The sequence below is a fragment of the Tachysurus fulvidraco genome, chromosome 23 (assembly GCF_022655615.1).
Source record: "Tachysurus fulvidraco isolate hzauxx_2018 chromosome 23, HZAU_PFXX_2.0, whole genome shotgun sequence".
In the NCBI taxonomy this organism is placed as follows: domain Eukaryota; kingdom Metazoa; phylum Chordata; class Actinopteri; order Siluriformes; family Bagridae; genus Tachysurus; species Tachysurus fulvidraco.
Genome location: NC_062540.1, coordinates 4225334 through 4247983, shown reverse-complemented (window position 1 = coordinate 4247983; position 22650 = coordinate 4225334). Strand labels below are relative to the sequence as shown.

Below are 22650 nucleotides of genomic sequence, written 5' to 3'. Positions count from 1 at the left end.
TTCTAGTATGTTTGCGAGCCACTCAACGGCCGCACATCCAAATTCAAAGTAAATATAACAATTTGGTGAGCCAGCCAGGAGAGACAGATAAGAAGAGAACTCACCAAAACCACTGGAACAAGACGAAGCGAACATTTTACATGGACAGAATTCTTGGAATCATTTGAACTTGAACTTATCAGCGCTCTCAAAAAACCCTATTTTTCAAAAGAAGCAGACCAATGTTCATAGTGTAGCACTGTTAATTATTATGCTAACATTCTATTTTGCAACCTGATCTTTTTTTAGCCAATTTTTTTATTAAATGCTACTCCTAGAGCTTTTGAGCCACATGCACCAAATTTGGATATGTCGTAAACCCTGGTCTGACGTTTGTAGCGGTTACTTGATCCGAGTTCCGGTACTTCCGGTACCAGGTCTCAAAATGGCCTTTTTTTTTTTACATAGAATCCCATTTTAAAAATTTACCTTTTATAACTCTGCAAGGTTTTGAACTATTTACACGAAACTCGGCCAGCTCCTCTAGGGTGATACTCTGAACAAAGTGTACTGACTGGTGTACTGACTGGCTTTTTGGTTTCCCCTCAGCCCTACCCCCAATACATGCAAAATCAAAAAACTTTGTGACATATCAAAACACTTAGAACAATGAGGGGAACTTCCTCGAGGGTATTTGGATGACATCATGTGACGTCACGTACAGCCCCGCCCCCAAAATAAAAAAATACCACATAATCGACGTGATATAACAACACTCAGCACAATGAGGATAATTGCGTCACTGGTGTTTGGATGACGTCACATGACGTCACGTGCAGCCCCGCCCCCAAAATAAAAAATACCCCAAAATCAACATGTGATATAACAAAACTCTCAGCACAATGCGGGGAATTGCATCGCAGGTATTTTGATGACATCACATGACGTCACGTGCAGCCCCGCCCCCAACATAAAAAAAAAAACACAAAATCGACAGATAATATAACAAAACACTCAGCACAATAAGGGGAATTGCATCACGGGTATTTGGATGACGCCATGTGCAGCCCCTCCCCAAAATAAAAATAAAAAATGGACATGTGATATCAAAACACTCCAACATCAAGGTTTGTCGTGACGAACTTTACAAATCTAGTTAAGTTTGGTGTCTTTCCCCTTGTGTCTGGAGGAATTGTCAAAGAAAACATTTGGTCCGTTCCTAGGACTGGAAGATATGGAAAGATTTATAGTGTATAAACTGTTTGTGAGTTTCGAGTGTTATTGTTTGTGAGTTGCAAGTGTTATTGTTTGTGAGTTGTACTGTGAGTTGTGTTTAAAACAATGAGATTTTTGGGTTCAAAAGTCAGATGTATTGTGGCTGTTTCATGGCTCTCAAGTTTTGAAGACAGGCAAGATTGACATAGGATATGTACCATCACAAGTTGAAGTTAGTGATGATTTTATGGTAAAGAATTACCAGCATGTTTACTTGGTGAGAATGTAAAGGGATTCAGTTCACAAGCTCTGCCACAAAACTAAAAACCGACAACCTAGTAAGAGATGGTTCCACATAGATCAATTAACATCATAAAAAAATCTGATGGCAATCATAAGGGCCATGTAAATAGTGCATTAAATGTGTTTTGTATGTTTTTGTAATGTTTTCTGTGTTGTGTGGGAAAAAAAGGAAGGGGCATAAATTCATTATGTTTGCAAGTGTTTTTGGGATTCACTTACCAAACAAATTAAGATGTGGTGATGGACTAGGATTGCAGCCCTCAAAGCAACTAACCTATCCCTCATGTGTGCTGATGGCCCTAACCCAAAGTGCTAATCAATGACCTACAATGGATAAGGTATGTATAATGTACTATTCCTGAAGTATCTCTGTGCTGTTGCAACCAGGTCATCCACAGTACACCTAAGAAAACATCTTCAAGTAAATCTCTCTCTCACTCACTCACTCACTCACTCACTCACTCACTCACTCACTCACTCACTCACTCACTCACTCACTCACTCATTCACTCACTCATTTTCTACCGCTTATCCGAACTACCTCGGGTTACGGGGATCCTGTGCCTATCTCAGGCGTCATCAAGGCAGGATACACCATGTACGGAGTGCCAACCCATCGCAGGGCACACACACACTTTCATTCACTCACACACTCACACACTATGGACAATTTTCCAGAGAGGCCAATCAATCTACCATGCATTTCTTTGGACCGGGGGAGGAAACCGGAGTACCCGGAAGAAACCCCTGAGGCACGGGGAGAACATGCAAACTCCACACACACAAGGCAGAGGCAGGAATTGAACCCCCAACCCTGGAGGTGTGAGGTGAACCTGCTAACCACTAAGCCACTGTGCCCCTCACTTCAAGTAAATCTGTCAGATGGAATTTTGTGGAGTGTACTGGGAGTCAATTAGTAAACAAGACCTCTAATAAAACAAACCCAAGCTCAAGGCCCTAATGGGACAGTTGGTTTCACCAATAAATGCATAATTCAATTATTACCTATTCAAGTTAATTTGGGATGTAACTTTTAAAAACTGCTGCTGAATACAAAACAAATAATTCATTATAAAGTCTAATCATTGAATTATGCCAGCACAACACAGAATATTCTATGCAGTAAGGCACAGTAAAAATGTTCTCATTGCTAGCTAGTGAGACATTACACTACCCTCTTGATGTAGTTCAGTGTGTTGAGAAATATGAAGTAAATTATATTGTTTAGGTTGAAAAATAGATTTATTTGCATTCAATAGTACTGTTCAGCACGATACATTTATATTTGGCATTTTGAGTGCCATGATTGAATTTCTTTCCAAGTTGCAAACAAATTTGTGTTATTTAAATCTTCTACATGGTATGAACATTTTGGAAGATCTAGATTTCTCACTGTTCTTAAAATGTGCACTATTCAGCCAGTGAAATCATGACTGAATGCATTCATATGAAAACAAACCTATGAATAAATCTTTTTGTTTTTTTATTTTTCATAACATGGAGATTTGTGGTTGGCACTCTGATGAGAATAAAATACACTGACAAAGTTGCATTGTAAAACACTGTCATCACAAACCACTCCAGTGCAAACGGTTACAAGCCAAACCAGATGAATGCTGTTTCAAAGCATTTATATTTTAACTCTTCATACCATTAGGTCAAGGGACAAGCAGCTAGATGACGGCTTTAGGATGCATAACTACTATTTATTTCTAAATAAAATAAAATATTTGGGCAATGACTATATTCATAGTGCTTAACAACAATCTGGAATTTGATTCCAAACCAATTCATCAATGCAAATACTTTGAGTTAATTTTCTAAAAGGGAGACATTAAATCAAAACATATGTTTGCAATATTCTAAGGAAGGGGATGGCATATCTTATATGTGAAGGACCAGCATAAGTGTGGGTTTTAATGCCAACCAAGCAAGGACAAAATAAGTTGATTTAACAATTGAATTGGGTATAGGTCCTGAATGGCTGGAAATGAAACCTTCTAGCAACACTGGCCTTTTGCTGGTGGTAGTTCCTCAATATTTGCAAATGTACATATTGCTAATAATGTAACATCACAATTTTAGAAAGGTAGAAAACCCCTTACCATACATGCATACAAAACCAGTTTTGTTTGAGTATTAAAATGTTGCCACTTGGTGCTTTTTAAAATTAAGTATGCAAGCACAAACATGTTCACAGTACAATGTGTCTTGAGCATAAACAACTTGGTTTTTGATCATTTTTTGCATACAATTCCAGACACTGTAATGGATGGGAGTGGGATTTTATATTCAGAAAAAATATAAGAAACCTTCTCAGAAACATCAGACAAAACCATATGACACACTTACAGCTACAGTAGCTATCCCATCTTCCTTGTGTGAACTGAATTTCTTGACCTTTGCATTTTCTTAAACTCACGCTTATATTTTAACAGGCAGAGATTTATTGATGATCATTTTCTTACCATAAGGCTTGAACAAAGGTTCTATATACAGTACTGTCTGTCATATATCTGTTAGAATATTAGCATTAGAGACTGAAGGAAAAGGCCTTATTGTGAGACTTTAAGACATCTTATGTAGTCAAATTTTTCACCAGTTATTTTTCCTTCTTCAAATTCAAGTGATCTCAGACTGATCAGAAACTATGGCTTTGAATGATAATCAGCAGTAAACTGGAGAACTTGACATTGCTTGATTTGTATAAAATATATTCACTCTTTTAAGTAAATGGCATTGTTAATTCGGGAAGAATCATTCTTTAAAGCAGCACAATACAGATAAAAGCTTTCCAAAGTTCTCTCCAGCATTCAGACACAGAACCTCTATGTCATCCTTCAATCCAACTACACAACTGTCCTTCAGGTGGCTCCAGAGGGCTTTATTGAGACTGAATCACATCAGTAAAGCCTCAAGGGGGAGCTTGTGGCATCCATAACAGCACATCTCTCTTCTTTCTTCAATCTAGGTGCTCTTGGTCTGATGGAAAAAAAAATCTGGTTTAAAAAAACCAAAAGACATGCTGTATACAGTACAAAGCACAATTGCTTCACTTTATTTACATTTCCCCCATTTTTTTTTCATGAGCAGGGCAGCTGAAGACATTTGGAAATAATGTCATCTTTCCTTATCAGAAAGCATGGAAACTTTCGATGTCTCTTGCTGCAGTACCCAGGTTTCAGAAAGTGCCAAACCGTTCATTTTCTGATTATCAAAATCAAATTACAGTAGGATACAGTATAGATATATTATTTTTTTTAATAACTTTTTTTTTAATTAATATTTATAGTAATTTTTTTTACCTCGGCCATCTTTTCATCAGGACAGGATGTGAACAAAAACAATGGCCAGTCCAATATTAAGCAGAATGACCATGCAGATCATAACCGTATTTGGCCCCTAAAAAAAATACAAAAACACAATTACACACATATATAATGTAAAGCACTAAAGTGGCAATTATAAGCTTATCTTATCTGTGTAATGTGAAAATTTTTTAATGCATACATTCTTAATAACTAAGAAATATGCAGGCTTATAATTAATGTCAACTTTGTAATCCAATGTGATTTCTCAGTGAAAAATTTTGGGAATAAGAAATTCCGTGCCTCCAATAAATAGCCATAATGTTAAAAAACTAAGGCATAATATTTGGGTAATTTTTGGCTTGTTTGAAATATTTAATTTCATTCTGAGGCTCGACAAAAGTGGACCTCACAACCTTGATTACATTTCGCTCAGTCTATATGTTTCTTTCCCGTCCCTTCATATCACAAAACTTTATAATTTATATGCCAACTCGAACCATTTTGAATTACTAGTGCTAGACACTTCAAAGACCTCAGTGAAAGAGAGCCTAATTAGTTATCCAGCCAGTAGATGTACTTATTTGTAATTTACATGTACCATGTTAAGCAAAATTTTGCACCTATGACAAGCAAATATCTGCACTTGGTGTGAATGTTTTGCTAGTTGTATCTAACCTCTTCTGGCGCTGTGATTTCAGTGACTTCATCAGGGGTTTTTACCAAAGCCCTCTGTCTCAGTTCAGCTTTGGGGTCCACCTTGGGAGCAGGCTTAGTAACTGGTTTGGCAATAGCTTTAGGCTCTGGTTTAGGCACAACTTTGGGTTCAGGCATAGGCACAACTTTAGGAAGTGGGCTAGGATCATGTTTAGAAGTCGGGGTAGATTCTTTTCTTGGAGCTGGGCTTGGCTCTCGTCTTGGAGCCAGGCTACATTCCTGCCTAGGAGCAGGGCTACAGTCTCGTCTCGGAGCCGGGCTTGGTTCTCGTCTCGGAGCCGGGCTTGGTTCTCGTCTCAGAGCCGGACTAGGCTCTCGTCTCAGAGCCGGACTAGGCTCTCGTTTTGGAGCCGGACTAGGCTCTCGTTTCATAGATTGCTTAGCTTCAACTTGGTTAGCTACTTTTTTGTCTATCTTGGCCTCCTCCTTTCTCTCGGCTACTGATGTTAGGTGCTCTGGTGCTGGTTCCCTGTCCTCGTCTCTCTGCTCAGGATCGTTTTGTTCTGGGGTCACTGCTTTGGAGGACACTCTGGAGGCAGGAGGTGGTTCTTCTTCATCGGTAGAGGAGATGAGGATGGTCCTTATTGGAGCTGGAGCAGGTTCTGCTGCTTTGGACTCTAAGTCCATCTTCTGTAGAGGCTTAATCTCAAGGTCAGAACCCTGCTCAACTTTGGAGTTTTGGCGGCTGGGGGAACGGGACGAACCCTTTGTGACACCAGGCTCCTCTGTGCTTGGTGCTGAAGGAGTTGAAGGACGACTGCTCTGTCTGCTCCCTGAACGACTTCCCCCTTTGCTGCTGCTACCGCCACCTCGACTACTTCTGTCCCCATTCCAGCTACCAGGACCAAGAAGGTTAGGATCTAAGGCAGCAGAGCTGGAAGGTTGAGGTGATGGGGTACGTGCTGGGCTAATGCTAGGCTTTAGGCTCTCCATTTCATGCAAGAAGGGACTTTCTGGAGGCATCATCTCCTCCGCCAGCAGTGACTCATGCATGTCTGTGTCAGCATTCTCATTGCTCTCAGCAATTTCTTGTAGTGCTCGCTTCTTTAGGTATTCTGGGCCTGAGAGACACATATGATTCCAAACAGCTTTATTATATCTCCAAGTCCTTTTGCTTTAGTCTGACTAATATTAATTTTCATATTCAATACTTATTTCTCAAAAAAAGGGTAAAATATAGTTATACTGTAGCTAAAAACACAAATTATCACACAAATTATCACACAAATTAATTAGAATTAATGAGATGTGTAATTTTGAGTTTTTAATTAACTTTGTCACCATTTTAAAAATAGTCTTCAGGTTGGTCCACTCTTAAAAAAAAAAAAACCCTGCTTTGAACACTAGGTGTCACTGTCCCATAAACTAAACTGTAATAATCTATACAAAATAGTTTAGAAAAGTTTGAACACCTCTAATTTAAACAGTAAAACTACATTTCTTGACTTTTTTGTTTCCCTTGATGTATGATGAGGTACTTTCTTACATATGTACAGTGTTATTTCTGTAGAAAATGCTCCTTATGTTCATATAACTCATGTCCATATTTACATTCGGAGCCCACATTACATTTCACCCTTCAACATGTTCCTTCGAAACACAATACAGACAAATTTAGAAATTGAAGACTAACAGAATCGAACAACTGGGGGTGTAGATTATTCATAGCCGTGCCTTTTCTATCTGAGAAAGAAAGCTGTCATATATATGGAACAATCTATAAAGCGTGTTATTTACACTCATATTGAAATACAAGCCTAAAGCAACTGAAGAGTGTAAATGGTTTAGAGTTGATTGAGAACTCACACAAGGCCTGAGTGGAGAGTTTGAAAATGTTGTATTAATATATGTAGACTGTAGCTGAAGTGTGACATTTAAAAGGATAACCCGTTACATTACAGACGAGATAGTAGTAGTACATAATTATGTACCTAATTAAAAACCTATTAGTGATTTTGACCATGTCTTGGTTCTTGGTACCGATCGCCTGGGATTTGCACACAACCCTTTTTAGAGTTTAGAAAGAATGGTATGAAGGACAAAAAACAAGCTCATTAAGAAGAGGGGTCGGAGGTGAATGTTCTGGAATCCAATGAGTAACTCAAATAACTACTCTTTAGCCAGCTGATATCATCTGATACTGTTCGGTTTCACCTTAGCCTGGTTGGATACTGGTTGGTTCCTGGCTGATGGGAATGATACCTAATATGAGTTCTGAATACTGAGATACTTTTCAGTTCACCACAGCTGTAAAAAGTGATTATAGCCTGTCTTCTCTTATACAGCATATACTCAACCATGACACAGTGAACATTAATTTATGTATGTGACCGGCATCTGTGTAACGTTATTAATTTCATTGCTGCTACATGATGCTACAAGAAGGCTGATTGGATTAGTACACGAATGAGCAGGTGTAACTATGAAAGTGCCCAGTGTGTGTATATTGGGCCTTGTTGTCTGATATTGTTTCAACTCATGGAAGATTTTTTTAAATAATCTATACGTGAAAGTTAACAGACATTTTCCGATGTTATTACCTGGTTGATAAAATGAAGGCGAGAGTTCTCTGGCCACTACACGTGCAATGCTGGACTCGTTGTTAGAAGCTTGAGCAGCCTGTTCACCAGCCTCTCCTTTACTCCTTGCATGGGAAGCTCTGCAGAGGAAGGAATTATGTAGTGAGATACTTCTTCTTTCACTATTAATCACTATTTCACAGACCTATAAATGGAATCCACACTACAAAAGGAAAGCTGTGTTTACTGTGCTTTCAGGTTATGCTTACTAAATATCCGATAATTAGTCTAGGTTCTTTCTGGATCCAAGCATTTTGATTAAGCATGTCACGTACGTGTGAAAAATGATCAGACTGATAGCAGTCGAGTGCCTGTCAATGTGAGCACACTTCCAGTTACAAATAAGTAATGCAAAACCATTAGGCTGGGGTATAACCTCCACCCTGTGGTCTATTAATAATTCACTATAATATCATTCACAAAGATAGTCTTGCACAGGTGGACAAGGCTTTGAAATTTCCCACATATATGTGCATTTTACATACACGTGAACTGTTAAACTCGTCTCTGAGTTGGAAATGCAGAGCTCTTCGTCTCACGCGTACTGTATTTTCACTTCAGCAAAGCACAGCACTATCATTCCAAGACATTCCCCTTTGTCTTTATTTGGAAGATGGAACAGCAGTTGTCTGTCCTATTTATAAAAAGCACAAGCCCTCAGCACTAAAGAATGCCTCACCATACCCTGCTCAGGTAGTAATGGAAACATGTAAAATCCAAAAACAAATAACAATATGAGACAAAATGTCACATGTCTCCAGTCTCTGTGTAAACCGTGTGTATGCAGAGATCAGGGTCACGTAATATTAGCAAGTTATTAACATGGGACTCATCAGGCATCAAGCTGGACCTGAGCTATATTAGCAGCCAGTTTCTGACAATGAGATATGACCATGGATGCACTGAGAACCAGTCAGTTTATTCTTAACACACATAGCTTCTCTATAATAGCGCTTTAGAACAATAAACAAATCGTGTTCTTCGGGCATAGCAACAACATAAATAATTGCATGAACACCATAACTCTACTGTGTGAATTTCGGCTCCTAGCCCAAAAAGCTTATTTATTATTTCTATCAGATCTCATTTTTTTTCAACTGCTGCATCACAGGGCAGAGTAACACACACGGAGGAAAGTGCTATCTACCCTCTTCCTCATACACAAGCATACAGATGAACATGATTGGCTACTGTTCCTGTGATTGACAGGGGAGAGAGTAAGTAAGCCATACTTCTCACCCAGACAGCACAGCCAGTTTTACTTCCTTGGCTCCTAGCCACAGATGGCTGTGATATTGTTAGGATACAAACTCTTTTGATGACAGGCTGAATGCTTTTCTGTTGTGACACAAAGCAAAAATTATACATGACATAGAAAGCTTTGGGGACATTCAATGGAAATTATTTGACAAAAGTTTTTTTCTTTTTTTGGTAATTTATCATTTTAGATGCTTAAGTTATTTGGGTCATGCCATATACTATGACTGTTCCTTTTCCTAAAAGAAGATACGTTTGAATAATTTGATACCATACGATCAACCAAATTCGTTTTTATTATATTTATTTTACTATATATTTTTTTTTCATCTTTAATATTAGATTTACTGTTTTAAAATAAAGAGAGTTAAGCTTTGTATATTTCAGAGTGTCCAGTAAAATCAGCCTACCATCTTCCATACAATTGGATTATAAAACTTTATGTAATTTTGCTAAGTAACACACAAACGTATTTCTGGGGACATCTAAATTCTTATAATGTCTATACGCTACTTTTTCCTTTTAGGTTATACTGTATATTCACCACCTTTTTTCTTTTGTAATACTAACTTTTTTGTTGATCAAAACGGTTCTGTAGTGTTGTGACCTGGTGAAAGCATCCCTGTGCATAATGAGTTGGAGCCCTGCAGATTGTGATTACACTGGGAATACTTTACACACTGTAACATTATCCAAGCCTCAAAATAGCATCATCCACTTTAAGACTGTTTAGACGGCACTTCCCAATGGTGCCACTGGAAGGGCTCATAACTGCCTGTAGTGCATCTTAGATCTCCACCTGTCCGAAAGTAGTCAACACGGTTCCTCACTCCCTGCAGGGTTCCTTAGCTTAAGGGTCCCTGATACAGTAATACAGCTGCCTCTTGTTAATTGGTCTGAAACAGTCACTCATCCCATTCTTTGTGAAAAGCTAAAGTTACTAAATACTAAATTACTAAAGGTTTACTACTCCTGTATTGAATACCCATGATTATAGTTTCAAATTTATTAATGAATTATCATCCATTTATAGTTACATTTAATATTCGGAAAGTCTTCAGAGCAAGATACGGGTATGTTATATTAGATGTACGCAGCTGTCCCATCAGCAGCTTCCCTTTTTGCTCTCACTTTCCTGAATTTTATAAAACAAAAGCTGCAGCTTGCTAAGTTGTCTAAAAGGTTACTGGAAAGTGCTTACTGACATTGGAGACTCCTTCCATAAATGTTAAATAAATATGGCCTTACAGAAATGTTCATCATATCAAAGGTTCTATGATTATTCTCTTTGTTACTAAAACTATGCTTTAAATGACTGAATTATAATATTTAGATGTTTTGGAGAAGTTGTAGGTGAATATAGGTCTAAAGCACTTCCTTAAGGTTCAGTTCTCTAGTTCTTTTCAGTGCCAGAGGATTCAGTGTAGTGAACTTTAGACAGGTCCTTCTACAGCTAACTCATACCACAGTTACTAGAGACTTTTCAGTGAAATCTGCTACCTAGTGTTAAACCAGCCATCTCACGGTGACAGCAGTTACAGTATGTAGCAGATGATTGAGCAGGAGTGCCACGGCTTATTCATTCCTAAGTGAAATCAGCTGAATGCACGTGACTGCTTCATGTCCGGGCTTAACCTTCACGGCGAAAAGTAATTAAGCAAATTTGCTGAGCAATGGAGTCAATGTAAAATAAAGGAAAAAACCCCAAAACAATTAAACAGCAAATTTATGTGTGGGTGTATACTCCATGCCTGTGTTAGCATGTGGCTAAGCAGTAGGTGGACAGACCTTTGACAGATGGCATTTACGGCAGACGAGCTGAAGCAACTCAGTGAACTGACACACACTTTGTGGCTTATAAGCATATGGAGGAAAATTTAATCTTCAAGAAAATACCAAAGAATATTTGACCTCGAATCAGAAAACATCGCCAATACCATGTTTTTTGTAGTAAAAAATGAAGATTCTTAGTGTAGTCTTAACTGTTGACCTTTCGCCAAAAATACTTAAGCGATTTGAATAGCATGAATATTACATAATATTATATTAGAATATTACATTACAGAATAAACAGAAACATAAGTTGGAACCTCTGCAACAAGGAAGCAATCACTTTCAAATGCACACTAGTTTCTCAATTTAAACACTAGTTTCTAATCACTTTTGTGTCTCGACCAGAAGCAACTCGAACGGTTGAAAGTAGAAGGTTTTTATTTCAACTGCGCTGAAGAAGCACCAAAGGCATTCTGTCATCCTATATATATTTTTATTTTTTTAACATATTGACTAACTGTCAACTTCCTTTTTATTGAAATATGTATCTAGATTTTTTAATGATGAAGCATAAACTAAGTTATATACAAAAAAAAAAAACAATTCTCACAGAATTCATAGTAATATCTGATGGCTTTTCCCATAGCAGTGGTAGCAGTTCTTATTTCAGTTCCTGAATTGCAGAACAGAAAAAAAAGTTTCGTCCAACTGTCAGGGGATACAGCCATAGAGTAAAGGACAGTAAGTACTCTAGGCGGGAGAGGTGGTACTGTATACTCTCTCTGTTGTCAATCAAAGTGACACTAGTCAATCACGGGCATCTCTGAGCTCACATATGCAGATAGCCTGTTCCTCTGAGTGTGTTACGCTGCCCTATGACGCAAGCATAAGCAGCAGTTTTTTAGTCATTTTTAGATACCTCACCATGAGTGATGGTTGGTGTCATGCAGTCTGTCAGCTTGGCCTATATTATTCCGAAGAAAAAAACAAGTGGCTTGATTTATGTACGTTGTCCTGCCCAACAATGCAAAGGCAAAGACAGGGATTTTGGCAAGTATGCTACCTATCCAAAGCCAATAATACATATCATACAGTCTTTGGCCTCTGAAAACATATGCATATTATAAGCTGCTGGTTCCAGTGTGTCAAATATTTACATTACCCCATGTCAGGTAATGTCAATGCTGTATCAATGAAATAGGAGAAAGGCAGACACTTTAAATACCGCCTAGTGTATTTAGAACAGGCTTCATACCATGTTATTAAAGTTAAGATGAGCTAACATTAAGATAACCTAGAGAACTTTGACTCCAGATAAAGGCTAGGTGTCGGACATCAATATACCACCAGTGATACCATTCACTTAGAGGCTGAGTAATATTTATACCACTGCTGACGCAAAGCTTTGCATAGCCTTAAATGCTTGTGGCTTTAAAACAGTGGCGGCAGACCAGAAACCTTCCTTGCATAGAAATGGTAGTTAAAGATACTCCATTCAACATATAGTTTGATTTTTCTCCAGTCCAGTCCAGGACTGTCCAGGACTGTCTTTGTCATATTGCTACAAATTTGTGTCAAGTGAGACAGATCAGTTCAGTTGACCAATAACACATCAACAACTCTTGTTCATTCATTCTGGACAATATATTTTGAATTCAGAATTGGATCCAACATACAGTATATGACATATAAAACAGATGTGCAGTGGCTTGCAATAGTTTTCACCCCCACAACTGCAGCCCATTATTTAATATTTTTACATTTTGCAGTGTTACAGTGGACATATTTCATCATTACTATTATTCAACATAAGTTGGCTAAAAAACACTGAGGCTGGAAATTTGTGGCCTGTTCTTAGAAATGTTCATTCTATGGGGTGATGATTTGGGTAATTATTTCAAGTTTTTACAGCTAAATAGTGTACAAAATGTGATTGCAGTTACTCTTAAACCCCATATCTATCCCACATATCTATTGCATAAGTATTTGCCCCCTTGCTGTGAAAATAGATGGATCCATTATACATGGTTCCAGCATCCACTTTAACAATAACAAAGAATGACTGATCGTCGGCACATTTTGTCAGAAGCTGAGTTTATGGCTTTTTCCTGTTTTTTACCCAGAAAGTCTAGATGATAACTTTTCACAAGTCAAGTATGCCCCAGGAAACTGAACATGGATTTTCAAACCATTTGTGGCTTGGATTATAAGGCTTGTATTTTTGACACCCTAAATTAAAATGATATGATACTGAAGATAAATAGAAGATAAACACCTTGAAAAATATCAAATGATTTTAAAATCTTCACTTTTTATTTCTTTTTAAACTAGTGAGCAGGCAAATAAAGGAACGCAACGAAACCTTGACTTGGATCCAGTGGTTATGTTTGTTAGTCCTGGACAGTGAAACAACATTTATTCTGGCACACGCTGTAACACACTCAACATTTACAGTTCCGTATTTGCCACAGCTATTCAAAATCCTCCTAAAATATACTACAGCAGTCTCTAATCGTGTTTCATTTCACAGGTTGAGTGAACAAGAATCAGTATAGCTTCTCTATTGTAACTCTAAAACTAAGAATGGGAGACCTCGGCTGATTGTCAGTGTCTGGGAACCGCTATCAGCTGTTACATTCTTCTGCAATTGTGATACAGCAACAGTGCGTGTCCATATTTAGGCAGGACTCTTTTCTGACACCGGGGCTACACCATTTACACCCACTGAAGAGCCTGAACTTTCACAGCACACTAGGCAATGCTCAAAATACACTGAAGCAAGCCAAACACAGGGCTGGATCTCAAAGTCAAAACTCAACCAACGGATTTTTTCTCAAGACCAAGTACATAAAAAACAATTCAACAGACACAATCGCATTTACAGTGCGAGAAATAGAGCAAAGCAAAGTTCTGTATGAATCTTCCTCATTTTATATAGACGAGCTAGCAGATAAGTTGCCAGTCTTTGTTATAAGACTACAGGAGAAAATAATACCATTGTTTCCATTCAGACACCAGTTAAGTTTTTTCTTTTGTAACCTTAATCACGACGAGTAAAACTACAGCATTTCTTGTTACTGAGCTGGTTCCCTCAAGTGTATGCTAATGGTAATTATCATTTCTGAGATTAAAACTTATGTGTTAAAGGTACAAAACCTAACCTAAGCGTATCTCTTTAATGGAAATGAAAGGTAGAGGTTAGTACAAAAGGTGAACTAGGATTTAATTATGATTAATAAATAATATTGTAAAAGAGTGCAAAAGCAGTAAAGTGCCCCAACTTTTGTACACTACATAACGATTCACCACAATTGGAGTCTGCGAGCTGACTGAGATGCACCCTGTATTTTGTACGACTCCCAGAGCATTTTATTACATGTACAAAAACAGTGTTTATTCTTTCATTTATATTTTTTAACACAACCATGAGGCTTTGTATTACAGGTCACTATTTTGTCCAGACATGTACTGGGTAAACAAATGCACTGTTTAAAATGCACAAGCAGAGAATAAGCCTATTTTGTGTTATACAGTGTCACATTAACATATAAAATTTGTCACACTGTAATTTCAGTAACACCGTCGGAATGCTGACAAATAATAACATGTTTTATACTGAAAAAAAAACCCTTCTCAGGTAAATCTGAGACCACCGCTGTGAGAATGATCTGCCTCCTGACTGTCAACGCATTGGAAATGTGAAAACACTCTAGAAGGATCTTCATGTAGCCTCACCACAGAGAATAATAAGAGAGAGAGACAGAGAAAGAGAGAGAGAGTGAGAGAGACATAAATCTGCTTGTCTCTCAGGTAAAATATTTAGAGTTCTCTAAGCCACTGACAGGCTCTGCGACTCATCACTGGGGTGCTCGCTCTTATAAACAGTAGGCTAATTTCAGGTGGGTAGGCTTTGATAAAATGTTCCCTCCTTGTAAGGAGATGCACCGATGAAAGCAGAAAAGCTTTGTGCTCACAACTGGGGAGAAGTGCATGAAGTACAGAAAAGCATATAAATCATTTATTAGAAAAAAGTCAGTGTGTTCGGTAACAGTTGAAATAATAGCTGGTGTAGGGTGTAGAGGAAATATATCCTCGCTGATGGATTTAAAATACAGTACAATAATTTAAAACAAGTTTTTGCTTTTTATCTTTTATTAATTTTTCGCCACTTTCTATACACAAATGACTTTCTAATAATTATCTACAAAGATCTCATTATTTTGAGACATGTAAATTTATAGAAAAGTGTTTTATACTGTAGCTACTTATAGATAACTTCGAGATATATTTGTATGCATTGCCTTACTGTTACTTGACACATTTTTATTGAATTATGCTGTAATTATTGCCCAATTTTGGCTTTCCCACTCCCCTCAATGCCACTCCGGTCCTACGACACAATCACAATGAAGACGAAACCTTCAACCTTTGGCATGTTTACAAGATCGCATACTCTCTGTGGATTTGTATTGGCCGCCATTACCGTAGATGGAACATCTTCTGAAGGAAGTGTTTTGCTGCACTTATTGAGTCCATCACCTCACCGACTTTCTGCACACTGCATTCAATTTCTGCATTCACCCAGATGCCATGTGCATGAAGGTCCATTTTCACCTCAATACATCATATTGTTTGTGGACAAAACAGTGAAGTATAATAAGACGTTCTGCAACAGTTTTCCAAACTTTTCACCAGGCATTACCCTGATTTAAAATTCATTAATTTTTATCTAGATGATCCGCTGTTCTGAAAATATTAAGCACTTACAACAGAATCTACTTAGAGACAAACGGCTCATTCGCATCACTACAAAGGTCAGAGGTCACAAAGTAAACCAAAATGGTATCTGATAGCTGACTACACTGAACCTGGGTCTCATAATTATGTCTAATTCTGCTTTGTAAAGGCCAGAAAAAGATGTGACTCTACCAAAAAGACAGAAAGACAAAGCACACTTTTCTCACTCCTCTGCTGAAGGCTAATAAATGAGAAAGGATATGCTTTGAATGGTAATACGTATAAGACCCACAGCAACCTAACAGGCGGTCCTCTTAGAATCTGCTGAATTTTTGTGGCCAAAAATGCTTGATGGATTTTTAATGCAGTTTTTTCCAAAATATGTGATACAACTTACAGAGGTTTTTTCTGCATTTTATTTTTATGCCGAAAACAACTTTTAGTAGATTATTAACTAGCATTTGAAGACTTTACAACATGTCTTCACCCAAATCTGTGGTAATTTTGAAGAATCTCAAGCTCCTCCATATATTACAGTGTTTGATGGATTTTGTGTTAATTTCGATGATGGAAAATTGCAAATCGTCTATGGGACTAAATAGAGGTTTGTACATATACAATAATGACATGAATTACACCATGTCATGGCTGTGTCAACAGCTCGAGAAGTGAGAATTTGCTAACAAGGTGTTTATCTCTTAAAATCTCATGTTAATAAGCTCTTCGTTTGTCCCATGGTGTAAAAAAATGTCTAAAAAGCCATTTTAGTGGTTACATAAAGCTCCCTTTGTGGCCTACTTCCTTCTTTAAATCAACAGACTATAGTGATATGTTTGAAGATTGTAGACTGTGTGTGAGTATGTGAGAGAGTTTGAGTCCACTGCCTTACTGCGATAAGCTCATGCTGGGTTTGATAAATAAAGGCTGGTCTATTTATATAATAAAACCTGTAGGATATGTTTATCGTTTACTATCTTATATTAACTCAGTTATACCACACATGAAAGTCATTCTGTCATGAACATTGACACTGACCTTGAGTTGGCAATTTCTGATTTTTGTTTGGCAATGGCTGCGGCCCTCTGTGCTCCCTCCACACTCCTTTCCACTTTTTGCTTGATCTTGGTGCCCTTCAGTTGAATCACCTTCTTCCTCACAGCCTTCACTAGCACATTGTGTACATACTTGCCCTCCTCTTTACCGCCCTCAGCGAATGTAGTGCATCCGTATCCATGCCGTTGGTTGTCCAGCCACTCACCCTCGTACTTGAGGCCACTGGAGCGCTCGCTGATGCCGTAGCCTGAGCGCTTGTCGTTCTTCCACTCGCCCATGTAAACCTCGGTGGTGGTCGCGTCAATGTCAGCCTCGACAGGTGGAAACTCGTGGCCCTCACCTTCTGCTTCACTGTCACCCATGCTGATAGTAGAGTTGGCATCACTAGTCGCTGAGCTGAGGCCTGATTCGCTGCGCAGGAAGCTAATCTTACTCTTCTGGCTGGAGAGGGATGTGCGAGATTCCGACTTGGTTAGCTTGCCCAGCAGTGAGCCGCGACGGAAAAGGCCTCGCTTCTTTGGCTTGGCAAGTTCAGGGTCACCGTGTAGGCTGAGCGCAAAGCCACCACGTGAAGGTCCCATTGGCTTAGATGAGGTGACAACAGTCTCCTGACCTGATGCGTTTGTAGTGGTGATGATGGGAACATCCTGCTGCAGTAGCATGCCATTGCTGTGCTCGCTACGCAGTGATGTTAGCGAGTTGCGCAAAGGAGAGCGCACCACAGCCGCCATACCGTACGGAACACTTTGGCGTACACCGTAGCCATGACGCATTCCACCCGTAAACTGGCCTTGGAAGGTGCCTGTCGAGACAATGGCTAGTGAGCAGAAAAGACTATTTTATATATCAGAGCAACAAAAGGCTAAATATTGTGCAGTGGTAATTCAGCAGTTCATATACAGTAGTTCACTGAGTTCTTATAATTACTAGCATATTTGACTGGTTACTTAAATTCAGTGGATTTCATCTAAATCCAAATAAATCCAAATTATCCAAATAATGCCAAATTAGACCTTAGGTATTCTCTCAATGCCATGAAATGTCCAGGGGTGAGAAGATAATCATAAATACTATTGTACACACTTATAAAACAAGATTTGTATTTGAATACCTAACATTTAAAACACCTTGTCTTTAGGCTTTAAAAATCGCATATTTATAAATATGACATCAGTGTTCCTTGCTTATCCATACCCACTGTTTTCTGTCCTCAGTTGCAACCACCAAAGACAACCATGTTCACATGACATATTCTAGAGCCACAAACCACTTAAGTTTTTTACTGTGTGTCCCAAGGAACTTGAGGTCAAGCAACACATGTTCATCATTTCCAGGACATCACACAAATGTCAGATTTTTATCTATATTGTAGTTCTGCTTCAGGTTATTCTGAACATTGTTACAATAACCGTACACTGAACCAGACTGACAGAAAAGTTTTCCACTTTCACTTTCCACCTCAATTCTTGACTTTTTGACTTTACTTCGAGAAAAACACTACAGAACAGAGACAGGAACCCTGAGATTTTATATTCAACCCAGACTTTCTCAAACACACAGAGCGAACAGAATTCATTACAGCTTTAATTTGTAACCCCCTGCTCCCCTTTCCTTTGGCAAACACTCCTTAGTGATGGGCATTAACCCAGCAGGCCATCTGTGGTGACACCATGGTGCCACCGTAGTAATCCGTTAAGCAACTGGGTTTCTGTCAGAATCCATTACTCTTTATTGTTCTTTCCAGAAGACCAGCCACCTTTAAAAGTCCTGCACACATAAAGACTAGAGGATGTGTTAAACTAACAGTGGGATTCTTGCTGTGTGGGGATCTCCATAATTTGACCCAAATGTAAACACATAGCAAATGACTGATGGCCCAGTACTGGCCCACATTTCCCCCTACAAGTAGTCCATATACCACAGTGGAATAACAGTGATAAATTAATCTCAATCTGATTATCATCACAACAGCTACACCACTTGGTAAAGGAATGTTATGAACTGGGATGTGATAGCTCAGTGGATAAGCTGTTGAACTACTGACCATAAGGTGGTGAGTTCAAATCCTAGAGCCACCAAGCTGCCACTCCTGGACCCCTGAGCAAGGCCCTTAACCCTCAATTGCTCAGCTGTATAAAGGAAATAAAGATAAGTTGCTCTGAATGAGGGCGTCTGAAAAAATGCCCCACATCTTATGAACCAAAATCTAAAATTTGGCCTCTTTCACTGAAGCAATCCTGAAGAAAAGTATACGGTCAATTCAAAAGGTATGGAAATTTCGAGGTTCATATTTAGACTCAGTTATTTTCAGCCATGAATTTTCAGCTATCTGGGAATTGTAGTTCATTTTTGGCTTTCTTTTTGAATTTTGAACTTTAATGATGCAATAATTTTGGACTGAAAATACTTTAATACTGCACAATAAAGCTTTGAGACTTAACCGGGTGTTGGTACACGGGGTGAAGAAAACATTTCTGAAGTCATTTCTCGACTTTATCTGTTAAATACACCCTATAGATTCTCACAATACTGATTTATTTCATTTGTCTCCTTTCCACAATCAGGAAAAATGAGGTCTGACTTGACATGTAGTGATTTCTGACACTCTAATTAAGCTATTAAAACGTTAAATATTCATAGACCCCTGGGGATTCTCAGAAACCACTGCCAGAGGAAATTTTGTGTTCTCATCTACTTCACGTAAGAAAAATTGCTTTACATGAATAGCTTTAGTGCAGGTGCCTAATCACATGTTCCCTCTCCCACTTCTACAGAAAAAATCACATTGGAGCAGTAGTGAGAACGCAAAACGGTTTGTATTTTACTTTTCTAACAAATACACATTACAGGACTAAATGTTAAAAGAGGAAAGGTGAGATCCAGTTGTTGCTTACTAAAACTGCCAGACACAGGAACAGTTTTTTCCCCAGACAATCACACTGATTAACAACTCACCATAATTATATTCCCTGCTTTATATCTATAAGTACTGCATTATCAGAACTGTCAGTCATCACATCATCCGTATACGTTACACACACTACTGCTGCTGCATATTGTACAAAAGCATAATATTGCAGAATATTCTTATTTGCACTTCCACACTATGTACATAACTGATCTTTCATATTCTATATTCATATTTAATACTCATTCTGTCTATATTGTATCTCATCGTCTGCATTGTCTTGTATAGTTTGTATAGAATAGTGTTATTTATGTCTGTACTTTTGCGAGTCACAAACAGCTGGAACCAAATTCCTTGTGTGTGTCAAGACACTTGGCCAATAAACCTGCTTCTGATTCTGATCAGAACGTTATTATTATTATTATTATTATTATTATTATTATTATTATTATTATTATTATTATTATTATTATTATTAAACACCCTAAACTCACCGCCATCCGCGTAGGTCTCGGTGCCGTAACCATCCTGCAGACCGTTATTCCACGTGCCCTCGTATTTGGCACCGCTGCTGAGGCTCATACGCGTACCGTACCTGCCTTTGAAGCCGTGCGTCCACTCGCCCTTATACACCCAGTGGCCTTTGGTTTCGACGCCCAGGCCGTGGCGCTTGCCCTGAGCCCAGTAGCCCTCGTACGTGTTCCCGCTTGGCCAGGTGTACACCCCGACCACCTCGAAACCGTAATTCCATGAACCGGAGAACTCGCCTTGACCCTTCGGTCCCGTGCAGATGCCGTGGCCGTGCGCTTTGCCTCCTTCCCAACCGCCGCAGTAAGCGCCGCCGTCGTCGAACTCAAAGCGACCTCCACTCATCCTTCTTGAATGGAAAAAGGAGAGGGGAAAAAAAACTTCAAATCAGGACTGAGAGTGTGACCTTTTCCAAAGTGACGTTAAATTGTTAAATGGTGTATTTCCTCCAAGGGAAAATCTTGTTCTTCAACTTCGGTCATCGTCGGTGCGTCTAGTCGCTGGCGCGCATTTTCTGTCGACAGCTGTTCTTATCCGAATTCCTTTATTTTGTTTTTTTTATCCAAATGTATTCCACATTAAATGATGGACCTCTTCGAGAAATTGTCGGCACAGAGCGGATTTGACAAGGGAGAGGGAGTTACTTTTCTTTAGTTACATGGTTTTGAATTTTAAGGTGAGTACCATTGAGTCGAATTGGTGAGCCGGTGGTCTTTCATGGCTCTCCCCTCTCCCTGTCTCCCGTCTTTTCTCCACCGACCTCGGTTAATGTTCCAGCACTCCCAACAAGGATAACCAGACCCCGACACTGTATCCAAAAATACAGCCCAATCCTGCCCCGGCTACAAGGCCCTGCTCAACGCCGTGCCAGATCACTTGCAGTTAAAGGGGGTGGGCGAGCAAGTGGCCATATCAGGTTCAGTTTAAATCTGTGCCAAGCTGACAGGGTGTTCCAAAAAAAAAATGCATTTTATGAATTTTAGATGTGAAAAGGTGTTAATCAACGGTTTTGGATTACTGTCTTATTAAATTCCAAACTTTACCAAAGTATCCCCTAAAATGCATAAATAAATAAATATTTTAAAAATTTTCTTCTTCATCATCTTCTCTATAACCACTATAGATTACTATAACAATATTACGCAGACTTCACTCCCATAAATAAATCTTCTTGTCACTGAGGTGGTACCGTTGTATATTTTTATCACTTTTTAAATCTAAATTAAGGTAATCTAATGAACCTTGTAAGCCTAACTCTAAGGGGCTATTTCATTTTTTTTTACTTCATAACTATTAAAATACCACATACACTTGGATTGTTGTGTGTGTGTGTGTGTGTGTGTGTGTGTGTGTGTGTGTGTGTGTGTGTGTGTGTCCATTTCATTGTTCTGATTTTAAATTTTTTTTCTATTGTACTTGGATCAAATTGAAATTCTAACATGATTAGTATTTATGAGACCTTTGCAAGAGAGAAATTAGATAATTTGGCAAATATCAAAATCTAGCATAGCATTAAAACTCATAACTCAAGAGCAATGCAAGGTTTTTAATTAACTACTAAAATATTACTACTAAAATTACTCTTAAAACTCTACTGAACATTTAACGGATATTTCATAGGGATAAATTACTACAGCGCGCCCTCTTGTGGTCATTATATGTAATTAACAGACTTGAATTTGTTTTTAGTAAAAATGAGTTTCACAATAATATAAATAATAGTAAGACAAGAAAACCGTTAGTGGGAAGACAGTTAGTAGAAATATGTTTTATCAACATTATTCCAAACTTGAAATGTATAGATATATAGCTTTATATGGTTGAAATGATAATAAATGCTTCTTGACTTGACTTAATAGTAATTTTTTAATAAGGGTTTATATAGTGTCTCTACTATTGCACCAATGTAGTGCAATGTGTCCTGAAAACACGGATCCACTGAGGAGACAAATAGAAAAGCGCACCCTCTGGTGGTCAAGACAAGAAATTGCAAACCTGGCTAATTTTATATACTGTATAAAAGTATTTAAGAATTTGTCCGATGAAGAATGTATTTAAAAATTCGACTTATGCATGAATCATCAGTTATTGCCAAATCACAATAACCTAAAAAAAACTATACTTAAAAATAATGTGGACCTGATTAATGTACAGTTAAATATAAAAAAAATATTTATTAAAATTCGCCTATTGTGATAGTGAGAATCCATTGTATAGTTAAATGGGTGTTTGGGAAACCCTGGTAAATAGCGTTAGGAGTTTTTCTTGACCTTCACACGAGGCATCACCAGGA

The 22650-nt window shown here is 38.3% G+C and overlaps 1 protein-coding gene across 1 annotated transcript; it reads right to left on the bottom strand.

The window, feature by feature from the left end:
* Positions 1 to 2720: 2720 nt before the first annotated feature.
* jph2 (junctophilin 2) lies at positions 2721 to 21193 on the bottom strand. The gene is made up of 6 exons (XM_027145182.2): positions 20324 to 21193; positions 16904 to 17723; positions 8063 to 8181; positions 5484 to 6583; positions 4803 to 4899; positions 2721 to 4479 (listed from the first exon to the last, which is right to left on the bottom strand). Exons 1-5 carry the CDS (start codon positions 20700 to 20702, stop codon positions 4819 to 4821), a joined length of 2499 nt encoding a protein of 832 aa, XP_027000983.2. The 5' UTR covers positions 20703 to 21193; the 3' UTR covers positions 2721 to 4479; positions 4803 to 4818.
* Positions 21194 to 22650: the final 1457 nt, after the last annotated feature.